Source organism: Chiloscyllium plagiosum, chromosome 6 (assembly GCF_004010195.1).
Source record: "Chiloscyllium plagiosum isolate BGI_BamShark_2017 chromosome 6, ASM401019v2, whole genome shotgun sequence".
Classification (NCBI taxonomy): domain Eukaryota; kingdom Metazoa; phylum Chordata; class Chondrichthyes; order Orectolobiformes; family Hemiscylliidae; genus Chiloscyllium; species Chiloscyllium plagiosum.
In genome coordinates this window covers 30539357-30555018 of record NC_057715.1, presented here as the reverse complement: position 1 = coordinate 30555018, position 15662 = coordinate 30539357, and the positions used below count along the sequence as shown (strand labels likewise).

General features: G+C 39.6%; 1 protein-coding gene across 2 annotated transcripts in view; it reads right to left on the bottom strand.

Annotated features, from left to right (window-relative positions):
* The window catches only part of ndfip2 (Nedd4 family interacting protein 2), a 67694-nt gene that overhangs the window by 33710 nt on the left and 18322 nt on the right, over window positions 1–15662 (bottom strand). For both annotated transcript variants that reach the window (XM_043691436.1, XM_043691437.1), the window contains one exon: window positions 6386–6473. In XM_043691436.1, coding sequence (XP_043547371.1) covers window positions 6386–6473 — 88 coding nt within the window. The remainder of the gene's footprint in view (window positions 1–6385; window positions 6474–15662) is intronic.

The window sequence follows — 15662 nt, the reverse complement described above, 5'->3', positions numbered from 1 at the left end:
TAGGACAGAGATGAGGAGAAACTTCTTCACCCAGAGAGTAGTGGCTGTGTGGAATGCTCTGCCCCAGAGGGCAGTGGAGGCCCAGTCTCTGGATTCATTTAAGAAAGAGTTGGATAGAGCTCTCAAAGATAGTGGAATCAAGGGTTATGGAGATAAGGCAGGAACAGGATACTGATTAGGAATGATCAGCCATGATCATGTTGAATGGCGGTGCAGGCTCGAAGGGCTGAATGGCCTACTCCTGCACCTATTGTCTATTGTCTACTATGAACACATTTCTCAGTTAAATGGTCCATATTACCTTTCCTGCTTGCCATTTGACATTTTATCTGTTACTTTGTTCAAGAAATGGAAGGAATAGACCTTTATTAAAATCTGCTGCTGTTACTTCACAGCCTGTATACCTTTACGATAAGGTAGCTATTGTATTAATAAATTCTCCCACTCATTGCATATGATCACATCTTTCCTTCAACATAAACCTTTTGACGCCCCTTCCCTGTAACAAACTGTATAACAGATGTTCAATTCCTTGCCACAGGCTGAATTTAATTCCTATTTGGATCAGACATCGCTAGATTGCGAGCACTCTCACCTCTGAGGCACAGGTTTCTAAATTGAAGTATCACAGGTCTTGGGTACAAATATCAAAACTGACAATCCAGTACAGGGTTGAGAGTTTTTAATTGTCAGAGGTGCTGTCTTTTGGATGAGATGTTAAAGCTAGGACCTTCCAAGTGGACATAAAAGATCCCATGGCATTATGCCATTAAAAAAAACATAGCAGTCCTTTATCATCATCACAAAAAGGTATCTGATAATTATCAAGTAGCTTTAGTGCGACCTTGCTGTGTTCAAACTGGCTCTGAGTTTGCTAAATTACAACAGGAATTCAAATTCATTGGCTGAAAAGCATTTTGCGAAACCTGTTGCATGAAAAGCGTGCATTAGTTTTGCCCCAATATCATTCAACCACAGAAATATAACTTTTAAATAACCCACAGACAATCACATAGTAATAACAATGAGAAGCATTCCTTTCTAGAAAGATCTGTCTTCAGAAATGGTTGATTTATCATGGTGGTAATAGGAATTTGAAAAGAAATTGATAGCAACTCTCAAACATTTGAGTGAGATGCATACATATAAATGGTATCTTCCCCCACTTGGTTTGCCTCAAAAGTTTACAATGCAGCGATCAAAGAGGTGAAAACAAGAAGGAACAGTGTGAACAAATTAAAAACTAAAGAACAAGAATGGGTAGGGAAACAAATTATGAAGGTAGAAAAAGTGTGAAAGAACATGGGGCAGGCAGAGAAGCGTGTGAAAGAGAAGTGACTGTGAAGCAGTGGTGAGTATGTATTCCAGACACATTCTAGACTTTCACCAGGCAGTACAATTGTAACAGACATGTAAGAAACCCAAACAGGGACTGCAGAATGGCCCCAGCGTAGGGCAATAAGTAGGTAGGGGCAAGTGATGGGTGGGGAGGCAATGTCAGAGACCTAATTTTTAAAAAAAACATGAGAAATTTCATACCAAAAGTGAAATTATGGAAAAGTATTTAAGTGAAGGGTGAAAGAAAAAGGAAACAAGAAAGGAGACACACAGAAAATGAAGGAGATAGTGTAGAGGTTCAAATGGCCTGAACCATACAGAAAAATGGGGCTTTACTTCTCGATAGCCTGAACAAAACAGGAGATAAAGGGTATTCCTAATACAGTATATGAGGTCAATGTGCTTCGAATAATGCAGCATGATATGCATATCAGAAAGATGTTTAAAGTTAAATACTCAATACATCAATCACAGTCAAAATTTTGGAGGAATCTGTCAAAATTAATACAGAGGTATTAACTAATGATTCGTACCAAAAGAAAGAATAGAGGGCATAATCTTTTTATTCAATAGTAGGTTGTACAGTCAAAGTCACAGAAATGTACAGCACCAAAACAGCCCTTCGGTCCAACTCGTCCATGTGGACCAGATATCCTAACATAATCTAGTCCCATTTGCTAGCACTTAGCTCATATCCCTCTAAATCCTTACAATTCATACACCCATCTAAATGCCTTTTAAATGCTGTAATTGTATCAGCCTCCACCACTTCCTTTGACAGCTCATTCCACACACGCACCACCCTGTGTATGAAAAAGTTGCCCCTTAGGCCTTTTTTTATTCCCCCCCCTCCCCCCCTAAACCTGTCCCACCTTGGGGGGAAAAGACCTTGTCTATTTATGATTTTATAAACCTGTATAAGTACACAAGTCAGCCTCCGACACTCCAGGGAAAACAGCCCCAGACTATTCAGCCTCTCCCGAAAACTATTAGAAAACAGCTTTGTTGGAGGACTGCGATATTGAAACTGCAATGGAATCATCTGAAATGGCTAGCTATCTAAAAATATGAGACAATGAGAGGATAGGTAAAGAAAAATAAGCAAACTGGCATCAATTGAGATTCTATTATGGGTACAATGGGTCAATGACTTACTCCTACGTTGTAATTTCATGATCTGAACTTTGATCTTATGTGAAGATTCCGCAGCAACATACATTTGTGAAACAGAGGTCAAGCTAGTGAATCACCACAGTAAACTGAGTGGTTCCTTAAATATCTTTCTTTTGTCCTTGGAAGGACTTTGATAATATCCTGATTCAGATGAAGAAATGAATGGGTACAGAAGCTTTCTTGTCTAATGAAAAGGGAGTCCATTCAGATTTCAAGCATAATACACCTATCTGAAGCAGAAACAGATAGATGTCTGGATAGAGTTTGGCCTGTTTGCAACACAATCAATACTGGGTCCAGTCATTTTATGCAGCCTCTTTAGGTGCCAGTGTGAGAGAGCTATCCTCTGAAATGGGCAAACATGTGTCAGCTACCAGGTGTGCAGGTGTTCTGATCGCATGAAAGAATTCCCCCTTGCTTATTAACATCACAGAACAATGCTGTCTTTTCAAATGCAAAGCTAAAAGCCTCACTTAAGGATTCCACCCTCCCCAACTCCTTAAAAACAAATCTCGTTAGGCATAGTCATATTAGTCAAGAAATTGTAATGCTCAAATCAGAGACCTTTCTAAAAACGTTGAAGAAATTATTGTCCCAGCTATGCAGTTTCTTCAGCTTTATACAGATAGGATAGGGGATCGTGTATCACTAGCCAGCAGAACAGCTGAAGCTTAGAGTAAGAGTGTGCCTAATACAGAGGAACCTCAATTATCCAACATTCGATAACCGAATTTCGGGTGATCTGAACAAGATTGCAAGGTCCCGATGCGTGGCTAACTATGTTATCTTGCATCGTTAACCAAACAAAATACTCCCTGCCTCTGGCCTTCAGATAATCAAGGTTCCTCTGTAAATAACACCCAACACAATATCAAATTTAACCAAGCTCCTACAATGTTTGAAGACTATCTGAATTGAGAATAAAAAAGAACAATTGTACAAGTTGTACTTAATGGAATATTCCTCAGAAAACAGCATTTCAAGTATTTGCTGGGTTATATGCATTCCAAGACCATCACAGCAATTCCACAAAATTCCACAAGATGGCATGAATAGGCCATGAATACTAAGTGCTTCAAGTTACGTTACCAAAGGGGATGGAATGTAACTGCAAAATTTGACAGTCCAAATTTGCATGTTTAAACCCTTATATATCAGAGTCAATTTCTAAAACTGATTCTAATGAGGGAAGGATATCTGTTGTCCTATATTTGACTCTAGCTCTTATACTCGTCAAGCCTATAGATATATAGACATGTGACTAATCTTGAACCTTGTCTCCAATATTTTTTCAATATTTTCAGGGTCCAAAAATCTGTCGCTCTCAGCCTTGAATATACTCAAGTTCCATCTGGAATACAGATCACAAACATTCTATAGTCATCAACTGAATAGCTTTTTATTCCAGAAGTTTTTGTTGAATTTGAATTTCATCACCTGCCATGATAGGATTTGAACCAATATCTCCAGCTTGGGTTTCTGGATTACAGTTTCAGTGACATTACCACTACAACACTACCTTCCAAATCCTGGGGAACTATGCTTCTAATTCTAGACTCTCAAAATGAGGAAAACAGCCTGTTGGCACCAGTCCACAAGTCCTCTCCAAATTTTACATGTTCCATATCAGTTCACTTCTCATGCTTCTGAGGCACATTCTTCACAGTATCTCAGAACAACCTACCCATGCTAGAAATCCATCGTCTGTCTTGGCTAACCAACTTTGGCAACACATTTCAGTTTAAAATGTTTACCTCGTCTATAGATTCAACTGCATTGCAAAACCCAATTTCTGTAGTCTTTAGACGTACTTTCCCTCCAAATACTGTTCCTTAGACAGTCCTCTCTGTGTTCCTCCTTCTGATTTAATCCTCTTCTCTGCGACAACCTTTTAAAATGTCTCCACTTCTGCTGTCTCCAGCTGTAAAGTCCGCCTCAAAATTTGAATCTGCACTCCTGATATTTCTTTTCCTGAGTTGGTTGTGAATCGCATTACACCTTGTATAAGATACCCATATATTTCTTTACATGAAAGGTGCTTTACAAATATAAGTTACTATCAAAAGGCCCAGTTTGCACATGACAATAAACTGGGCAGGTAACCAATTTGCAATAAAGGATTAACAAGTTAACTAAGTGGAACAGACAAATGTCACATGGAATTTAGCTCAGACAAGTGTAGAGTCAGAAGATTAAACAAAACTCATTTTATTTGCGTTAGTGCATCATGGTCCATTTCCATTCTACCTCAGTCCCTCATCCATACCATTGCCATCTTTGAACATTACTGTGCCAATGCTTGCTTTGCTGTCATTCCTTCATCTATGAGCCACAGATTCTAGTTTGCAAACCACAACTGCATGCTGAGGAGTGGTTGATGTACAGACTGTTAAAATTACCAATTTCACAGGAGATTTAAACTAAGGGTACATAATTATACGAGTGAGGGTTAACTTGAATGTGTACTAGGCCTTGTGCAGTGCATTTGGTGTACTGTGCTCAGCTTTGGGTGTGTTATAAAGGTTAACACACCTTTATCAGAAGCAATCAGGAGAAACAATGGATCTGATTTCTAAATTTAGAAATTTTATAAAATTTAGAGATATCAGAAGAGATGACCTGCTTTGAGACTTGACTCGAGGAAAAAAAAATGAAGGGGACTTCATCAAATTCTTTAAGGTTTGGCCAATGCAGATTCAGGAAAGTTCACAGTAGTGGAGAACTTGGAGTCAACAAAGTTCTATGATGTACAGTATTCAAGGGCTAAGAAACACTTTAAACAAGACAAAGAAAAAATAAATTTATAATAGATTACCAAACAAATATTTCTTCAAACAAACAGAATTAACTTTTTCTATTGACGATAATGCAATATTAGTTGTTCCAGAATCACAGTAATCGACATGAGGAGAGGTTTATTGTTTAAGTTGGACAGAAAAATTGTCGTGTCCAAAATGTAACCATGTTTTATGCTCAATGGAAATATTCAAAAAGAACAAAAGATTTAGATGTAATAATTCTAAAATTAGTGCATTTATTTAACAAAGCTATTTAAATAGAGATGGTTAATTAAAAGCAAAAAGCAAAAAGCAAAAGAAGAAAAAGCCAGTCATTCAGATGTTATTGATGGCCAAATCAAGCTCTTTACTTTAGAAAGTCAAACCGTACAATGTTATAAACACAAATCCCAAAATGTACATTGAAGGAAAAGGTATTAAAAAGGAGCGATTCAATCCATTATCAGTGATAATGATAGAAAACTGATAGAAATCCTACACCGCTTAACTTTGTCACAAACCATGCCAACCCATCATTCAATGATAGTGTTAGGTCCTTGGATAGCACCTTCCAAACCCACAATCACTTCCATCTAGAAGGACAAAGGCAGCAGATTCTTGGGAACACCACCACCTGCAAGTTCCCTTCTAAGCCACTCATCATCAAGACTTGGAAATACATTGCTGTTCTTTCATTGTTGATGGGCCAAAATCTTGGAAACACTGCCCAATGGCATTATGGATCTGCCTACAGTAGACAGATGGTAGCAGTTCAAGATTGCAGCTCACTAGCCAGCGATGTCTACACCCCATGAGAGAATAAAAATCTCTATGCTATAAGCAAACATGATAAGCAAAGCCTACGAACAGTGCTGTATTATTCTAAACTATAAACCAGTGTTCATTTACTTTATTGCAGAGTTCTATGAAATCCTTTCACCTACTAAATCTATTCATATGTAATGCAAAACTTAGAACGAGAAATCATTATTACAATTTATGTGTGTTCTCGAGGGTTCAAGCTGCTGAATAAATGACATTATTCTAATGTTTTAATTGAATAAAATCCAAACCACAAGAAATTGATGTAGACTTACTGAAAAATGCTAACATGAAGATGCCATCATTGCCTACTCTCAGTTGGTCAGCATCATTGAAGTCATCTCTTGGTGGAAAGTCTTCCTCCTATATTTGTAAGGTGACACAATGCTTTATGTGAAAGCATGCAATTTTGAATTATAATCAGAAAAAGTTTAAATATATGTTACTAACATTTCTGCACCACCATATCTCCACATTGTATCTTACTTATACGATATCCAGTAAAATATCACCTTAAACTTCAGATGTAGTTTTAAAAGAGAAATTATTTGAAGAATGTACAATTTTTTTGTAATAATGTTGGGAAATGGAGATTATGTTTGCAATGTTGCAAACATAGTGACAACATTTTCACCAGTTCTTATTTCTAATAAAATCATACAGACATTCTAATAAATTCTGTTTTCATTTAACAGAAAAAAGTAATTGAGGCAATTTTCCACTTGTTTACGATGTCACCAGGATATAATGACTCAGGAAAATCTTCCCCAAAGGTATTAACAAAACAACAGTTGCAATATTTAATACTTGTTTAGAATCATAGAGATGTACAGCACAGAAACAGACCCTTCTGTTCATCTTGTCCACACTGACCAGATATCCCAAACCAACTTAGTCCCACCTGCCAGAATTTGGCCCATATCTCTCCAAACCCTTCCTATTCATATACCCATCCAGATGCCTTTATACGTTGCAATTGTATTGGCCTCCACACTTCCTCTGGCACCACTTCCTGCATGAAAAATTTGCCCCTTAGGTTTATTTTATATTTTTCCCCTCTCACCTTAAACCTATGTCCTCTTGTTCTAGACTTCCCCACCCCAAGGAAAAGACCTTGTCTATTTATTCTATCCATGCCCCTCATGATTTTATAAACCTCTATAAAGGTCACCCCTCAGCCTACGATGCTCCAGGGAAAATAGCCCCAGCCTGTTCAACCTCTCCCTATAGCTCAAAGCCTCCAACCCTGGCAACGTCCTGTTTCAAAGAAAATCATTTTTTTCAAAAAAAAGTGATTAAATGGAATTGAACAACTTAAATTGTATAACAGTGTGGAAAAATTGTGAAAGTGATATATTTGGGCAGAACAGTGCAACTTTTTAAAACACATTTCTTAAAATGAGTGTTACCATTTACTATCCAATTGTGAACAACATTTTTTCCTGTTAAGTTCTTTCCACAAAGCTCACAGAGCACCTTCACTTCGCATTTTGTTGATATTGCAAATTCATTGTCTCAAATAAAATTTAAGCTAATCTGCTTAAGGCTGTAAACCCTGCAACAATAGTCACCAAATGTGGACTTCAGCAGTTAAGATAAAGTTCACATAATTATGTTTATAGCATAATGGATATAATAGGTGGGACAACTAAAACTCTGGTGGAGAAACATTTGGAAGCAAATTTGAGGGACAGAATTAATCAGTACTTGCAGATGCAAGGATTAATCAAGAACAATCACTGTGGTTTTCATAAGGAGGTCATTTTAACCCCTAACTTGATTGGATTTTTCCAAGATGTGACTGGGATGGGGTGGGGTGGGGTGAGGTGGGGGGGAGAGAAGAGAGACAGAGAGACAGAACTAGAGGGCATAGGTTCAGGATGAGAGGGAAAAGGTATAAAAGGAACCTCGGGAACAACGTTTTCATGCACAGGGTGTGCATGAGTGGAATGAGCTGCCAGAAGAAGTGGAGGAGGCTGGTACAATTACAGCAATTACAGCATTTATCTGGATGGGTATATGAATAGGGAGTGTTTAGAGGAATATGGGCCAAGTGCTAGCAAATGAGACTAGATTGGGTTAGGATATCTTTGGCATGGATAAAGTGGACCGAATGGTCTGTTTCTGTTCTGAAAGTCTGACTCTATAACTAGGTGTTTAGATGAGGGCAATGCTTTTGACGTAGTCTATTTGGACTTCAGAAGGCTGTTGATAAGATCCCTCATGGGAAATTGATAGCAAAGGTAGGAGTCCATGGGATCCAAGGAAATTTGGCTAATTGTATCCAGAAAGGACTGAGTGGCAGGAGGCAGAGGAAGATGGTCGAGGAGTGTTCATGTGTCCATGTCCATTTTGCAAGGAACAGTGTTGGGGTCCTTGCTGTTTGTGGTATACATACACAGAACAATTAATTACTGAGCTTGCAGCTGAGACAAACATTGATGATTGGAATATAATGATGAGGTTAGACCTAGATTACAGGTGGATATAATGGGCTGATCAGTGGTAAAAGGAATTCACTCAAGATAAAAGTGTGAGGCGAGGCACTTAGGTAGGACAAACAAAGCAAGGAAATATGAATGGTAGGACACTGGGAATCACTGAGGATCAAAGGGACCTTGATGTTAATGTCCACTGGTCCCTTAAAGGTAAAGGGACATGTAGATAAAGGAGTTAAGAGGCATATGGGATCCCTGTCTTTATTAGCCGATGCAGAGAATTTCAGAGCAGGGAAGTATGCTAGAATGGCATAAAAAGTTGGTTATGCCACAGATAGACTATAGTATGCAGCTCTGGAATCCATTTTAAGGAGGGACGTGTTTGCACTGGAGAGGATGCCTAGGCTGGAGAGTTTAAGTTATGACGATATTGGCTGGAGTAGGGTAGTTTTCCTTGAAGCAGAGGAGACTGAGTGGGGACATGATTGAGATGTTTAAAATTATGAAGGGCATAGACAAGGTAGACAGAATGGAACTTATTCCCTTGGTGGAGGGATCAATGATTAGGTGGCACAGATTTAAGGTAAGGAGGTTTAGAGATATGAGGAAAAGTAATTCACTCATAGGTGGTGGGAATCTGGAACTCTCAGTCTGGAAGTGTTAAAAGCAGAAGCCCTCATAACATTTAAGAAATATTTAGATGTACACTTTTAATACCAAGACATACAAGGCTGTGGGCCAAGATCTCAAAAATGGAATTGTAACAGTTAGATGACGGAGTATGCGCTGGGCAAAAACAATGGGTCTAAGGGCCTTTTACCTCTAGTACTCTGAAATACCCTTATTTTGTCACCTCCTTCTCCTTTAAGGTAATAATCTCCAATCTTATTTCCAACTGTACCAAATCTACTCCTGTACGTACAACAAGGTAAGCTTAAATTTGAAAAATCTGAATTTAAGTTTAACTCTCTACTTGGAGATATCTCAGCCATATATTACCTGAAGAAGATCATTTACCAATGCTACTTTAAAACTTACAAAAAAAAATTACAGTTGCTCTGACTTGCCCCCTCCCTGCCTTTGACACAAAATAATTTCTATTCCTAAAAAGAGACTTAGAACAGAAACTGAGCACCTGCAACTATAATTGTAATATAGGGAGACATGGATTAACCTGCAGCAAGGTCCACACAACCAGCAAACATGACCAGATGCTGACCAAGAAATAGATATTGGCCAGGACAGGTTTCGTAACAGTTTCTACTCTACTGTTGTTAGAATACTGAATGGGCTCACAAACGCTTAACATTCACCAGTATCTGTGTTTTTGTTTTTGCTGCTGTTTAGCTATTAGTTAACTAGCATAGAAAAATAAATAAGTGATCTGCCTGTATTGCTCACAAGACAAAGCTTTTCACAGTACCACGTGACAATAAATTCAATTCACAGAGGAGAATGCCATGGTTCATATAATTATACCCTGGAATCTTTTATGCCCATTTAAAAGAACAGATTGAATCTCAATTTAACACACCAGCTGAATGACTGTATCTCTGACAGGCAGTACTCACTCAATAATGCACTGAATTGCAAACTCAAGGTGATTTGCAAAGGAATGTGAAGTGAACACAGTCTTCTGATTTTAGAGTCAACAGTGTATCATTCAGTGAGTCAAAGCTGATGCAAAAAACTCAATTAATTCTAACCTAACAACACACATATAGAAATGCAAGCTGAATTATTTGGAAATATAATCTTCCATGTAATTAAAGTTATAATTGAAACTCTATTTATGACATATTTGATGTGACAATCAGCTACTGCACAGTTACAGTATTACTGCTGTTTCTTTATCACAAATCTTGTGCTCCTTTCTACTCTAATCCCTTCCCTCATTTTGGCCTCGAGTATTTACACTCCTGGGTTCACCTGCAATAATTTGGAGCTAAGAAAATGATTAATTAGGCTCTTCTTAACATAGGCAGAAGACATTTACACAACAATTTTTGCTTAATGGGTATAAGTATATAAATAACAACCATTTGCAATTCATGACGAATTGACAGATGTAAAATACTGAGTTCTTTGTGATAAAACCACTTTTAGAAGTTACAGAGGATTGACAGCACACAAACAGACCATTCAATCTAACCATACAATACCAACATTTATTCTCCACTTCAGCAATCTCCTCTCTTTCTTCAACTAACCCCAACAGCATAATTCCTTTATATTTCCATCGTATCTAGCTTCTCTCTGAATGTATCTATTGTACTCACCTCAACAATCTGCTGTGGTAGCATGCTTCGCCTGCACGCTGCTCAATGGATTAAGATGCTTCGGCCAAATTCTTTAATTGAATTTTTAATGATAACCTTATAATGATGGCCTCCAGTGTTGCTCTTCCTGTCAAGAGGGAACAGACTGACTGTCTGCTCAGAAAATCTTCACAATTTTAAAGGCCTCTTTTACTTCACCCTCACATTTACCAAATTATGAAACACAGCTTGTTCATTATCATTTGCTAGAAGAAATCAAGGGTGATTTATATATCATTCTTGCACATCTTTACTTCACCTTCAGTGCGTCCATTGTTTATACAGGTGACTAGAATTCTAAGCAGCACTTCAGTTATGGTTTAACTAAGTTTAAACAAACGTGTAGTATAATGTCTTTGCTTTTAAATTCAAATGAACATAAACCCAAGTGCTCTGTTTGCTTCCTTATGGCTTTGATAACCTGTCACTACTTTTAGTGATTTTCATATTAGAAGTCCCAAATTCCTCAGTTCTTCTGCACCATTTAGATTCTTATTTTTAAAGCAAATTCTATTCTTCTTGCCAAAATTTATCCCATGTCAAAACTCCACTTAATATTTAAATACTTAATCTGCAAGTTGTTAACATCTTCCTGCAATTTTTCCTGGTCACCCTCAGAATAGAGTCATAGAGACGGAGAGCATGGAAACGGACCCTTCAGTCCAACCCTTCCATGCCGACCAGATATCCCAACCCAATCTAGTCCCACCTGCCAGCACCCGGCCCATATCCCTCCAAACCCTTCCTATTCATATACCCATCCAAATGCCTCTTAAATGTTGCAATTGTACCAGCCTCCACCACTTCTTCTGGCAGCTCATTCCATACATGTACCACTCGCTGTGTGAAACAGTTGCCCCTTAGGTCTCCTTTATATCTTTCCCCTTGCCCTAAACTTATGCCTTCTATTTCTGGACTCTCCGACCCCAGGGAAAAGACTATTTATCCTATCCATGCCCCTCAATTTTGTAAACCTCGAAAAGGTCACTCCTCAACCTCCGACGCTCCAGGGAAAACAGCCCTAGCCTGTTCAGCGTCTCCCTATAGCTCAAATCCTCCAACCCTGGCAACATCCTTGTAAATCTTTTCTGAACCCTTTCAGGTTTCACAACATCTTTCCGATAGGAAGGAGACCAGATATTGCACACAATATTCCAACAGTGGCCTAACCAAGTTCCTGTACAGCTGCAACATGACCTCCCAACTCCTGTACTCAGTATTCTGACCAATAAAGGAAAGCATACCAAACGCCTTCTTCACTATCCCATCTACCTGCGACTCCACTTTCAAGGAGCTATGAACCTGCACTCCAAGGTCTCTTTGTTCAGCAACACTCCCTAGGACCTTACCATTAAAAGTCCTGCTAAGATTTGCTTTCCCAAAATGCAGCACCTCGCATTTATCGGAATTAAACTCCATCTGCCACTTATCAGCCCATTGGCCGATCCAATCAAGATCCTGTTTTAATCTGAGGTAACCTTCTTCACTGTCCACTACACCTCCAATTTTGGTGTCCTCTGAAAACTTACTAACTGTACCTCTTATGCTCGCATCCAAATCATATATGTAAATTACAAAAAGTAGTGGACCCAGCACCGATCCTTCTAGCATTCCACTGGTCACAGGCCTCCAGTCTGAAAAACAACCCTCCACCACCTGTCTTCTACCTTTGAGCCAGTTCTGTATCCAAATGGCTAGTTCTCCCTGCATTCCGTGAGATCTAACCTTGTTAATCAGTCTCCCATGGGGAACCTTGTCGAACGCCTTACTGAAGTCAATATAGATCACATCTACCGCTCTGCCCTCATCAAGCCACTTTGTTACTTCCTCAAAAAAACTCAATCAAGTTTGTGAGACATGATTTCCCTCGCACAAAACCATGTTGACTATCCTTAATCAGTCCTTGCCTTTCCAAATCCATGTACATCCTGTCCCTCAGATTCTCTCCAACAACTTGCCCACCACCAACGTCAGGCTCACTGGTCTATATAATGTTCCCTGGCTTGTCCTTACCACCCTTCTTAAACAGTGGCACCACGTTAGCCAACCTCCAGTCTTCCAGCACCTCACCTGTGACTATCGATGATACATATATCTCAGCAGAAAGCCCAGCAATCACTTCTCTAGCTTCCCACAGAGTTCTAGGGTACACCTGATCACGTCCTGGGGATTTATCCACCTATATGCGCTTCAAGACATCCAGCACTTCCTCCTCTGTAATATGGAAATTTTGCTAGATGTCACCATCTATTTCCCTACATTCTATATCTTCCATATCCTTTTCTACAGTAAGTACTGATGCAAAATACTCGCTTAGTATCTCCCCCATTTTCTGCAGCTTCACACAAAGGCCGCCTTGCAGATCTTTGATGGGCCCTATTCTCTCCCTAGTTACCCTTTCGTCCTTAATGTATTTGTAAAAACCGTTTGGATTCTCCTTAATTCTATTTGCCAAAGCTATCTCATGTCCCTTTTTGCCCTCCTGATTTCTCTCTTTAGTATACTCCTATTGCCTTTATACTCTTCCAAGGGTTCACTTGACCTATCTTTTCATATGCTTCCTTCTTTTTCTTAACCAAACCCTCAATTTCTTTAGTCATCCAGCATTCCCTATACCTACCAGCCTAACAGGAATATACTTTCTCTGGATTTTCATTCCTGAAGGCTTCCCATTTTCCCTTTACCTGCGAACATCTGCCCCAAATCAGCTTACGAATGTTCTTGCCTAGTACCGTCAAAATTGGCTTTTCTCCAATTTAGAACTTCAACTTTTAGATCCGGTCTATCGTTTTCCATCACTATTTTAAATCTAATAGAATTATGGTCGCTGGCCCATAGTGCTCTCCGACTGACACCTCAGTCACCTGCCCTGCCTTATTTCCCAAGAGTAGGTAAAGTTTGCACCCTCTCTAGTAGGTACATCCACATACTGAATCAGAAAGTTTTCTTGTACACACTTAAATTCCTCTCCAGCTAAATCCTTAACAGTAAGGCAGTCCCAGTCTAATGTTTGGAAAGTTAAAATCCTCTACCATAACCACCCTATTTTTCTTACAGATAGCGGAGATCTCCTTACATGTTTGTTTCTCAATTTCCCTCTGATTACTAGGGGGTCTATAATACGATTCCAATAAGGTGATCATCCCATTCTTATTTCTCAGTTCTACCCAAATGACTTCCCTGGATGTATTTCCAGGAATATCCTGCCTCAGCACAGTTGTAATGCTATCCCTTATCAAAAATGCCACCCCACCCCTCTTCCTCTCTTGCCTCCCTTTCTATCCTTTCTGTAGCATTTGTATCCTGGAATATTAAGCTGCCAGTCCTGCCCATCCCAGAGCCATGTTTCTGTAATTGCTATGATATCCCAGTCCCATGTTCCTAAGCATGCCCTGCATTCATCTGCCTTCCCTGTTAGCCCCCTTGCATTGAAATAAATGCAGTTTAATTCATTAGTCCTATCTTATCCCTGCCTGCCCTGTTTGACTTGCTTCTGTTCTCAACTGTACCAGTCTCAGATTGATGTCTTTCCTCACTATCTCCCTGCATTCCCCCCACCTTACTAGTTTAAATCCTCCCGAGCAGCTCTAGCAAATTTCCCTGCCGGTATATTAGTCCCCTTCCAATTTAGGTGTAGTTTGTCCTTCTTGTACATGTCACTTCTACCCCAAAAGAGTTTCCAATGATCCAAAAAAAAAAAGGGTATCCTTCTCCCATACACCAGCTCCTCAGCCTTGCATTCATCTGCTCTGTCCTCCTATTCCTGCCCTCACTAGTTCATAGCACCAGGAGTATTCCAGATATTACTACTCTCGAGGACCTCCTTTTTAAATTCCTACCTAACTCTCTGTAATCACCCTTTAGAATCTCAACCTTTTCCCTTCCTATGTCGTTGGTTCCAATGTGGACAATGACCTCTTGCTGGCCCCTCTCTCCCTTGAGAACATTCTGCACCCTCTCTGAGACATCCTTGATCCAGGCACTTATGCCTCCAATCCACATAAACTGATCTGTCCTCACACTCACTCACTAATTACTCACCACTGCTGGGATTCCGAGTATGGGCACCATATATGGACAAGTCATGTTCTAGGTCAAGCATTACCAGAAAAAGCTGCCCTTCATAGTGCACATACTAGGAGAATACACATAAGTGGCACAGGTAACACTCCATCGCAAATATAAGTTCACATTTTTAAATGTATTGCTATTCTACTTCATCACCTGCCATGATCAGCTATCACAGTAACCACAGCTCCAAGGGTTAAATCGCCTTCGCACAACTTGGTAGAGCCAGATCTAAGAAAATGGCAAGGGCTACTCTTTGCCTAATGCCCAGCATTGCATAACATTTTCTCATTAATATAGGAGCCTCACACTCTGGAATGCCTTTAGACAGCTGGAACTTTTATTCGACAACAGCAAAGAAACAACAAATTGAGAACAAACAGGGACTGCTTGTCTTTTGAGCAACAAGAGATTAACAGTCAACGAATAATCACTGCACCAAGCTCACATCTACTGAAACCAGGTAAAAACAATGACTGCAGATGCTGGAAACCAGATTTTGGATTAGTGGTGCTGGAACAGCACAGCAGTTCAGGCAGCATCCAAGGAGCAGTGAAATCGACGTTTCGGGCAAAAGCCCTTCATCAGGAATAAAGGCAGAGAGCCTGAAGCGTGGAGAGATAAGCTAGAGGAGGGTGGGGAGAAAGTAGCATAGAGTACAATAGGTGAGTGGGGGAGGGGATGAAGGTGATAGGTCAGGGAGGAGAGGGTGGAGTGGATAGGTGGAA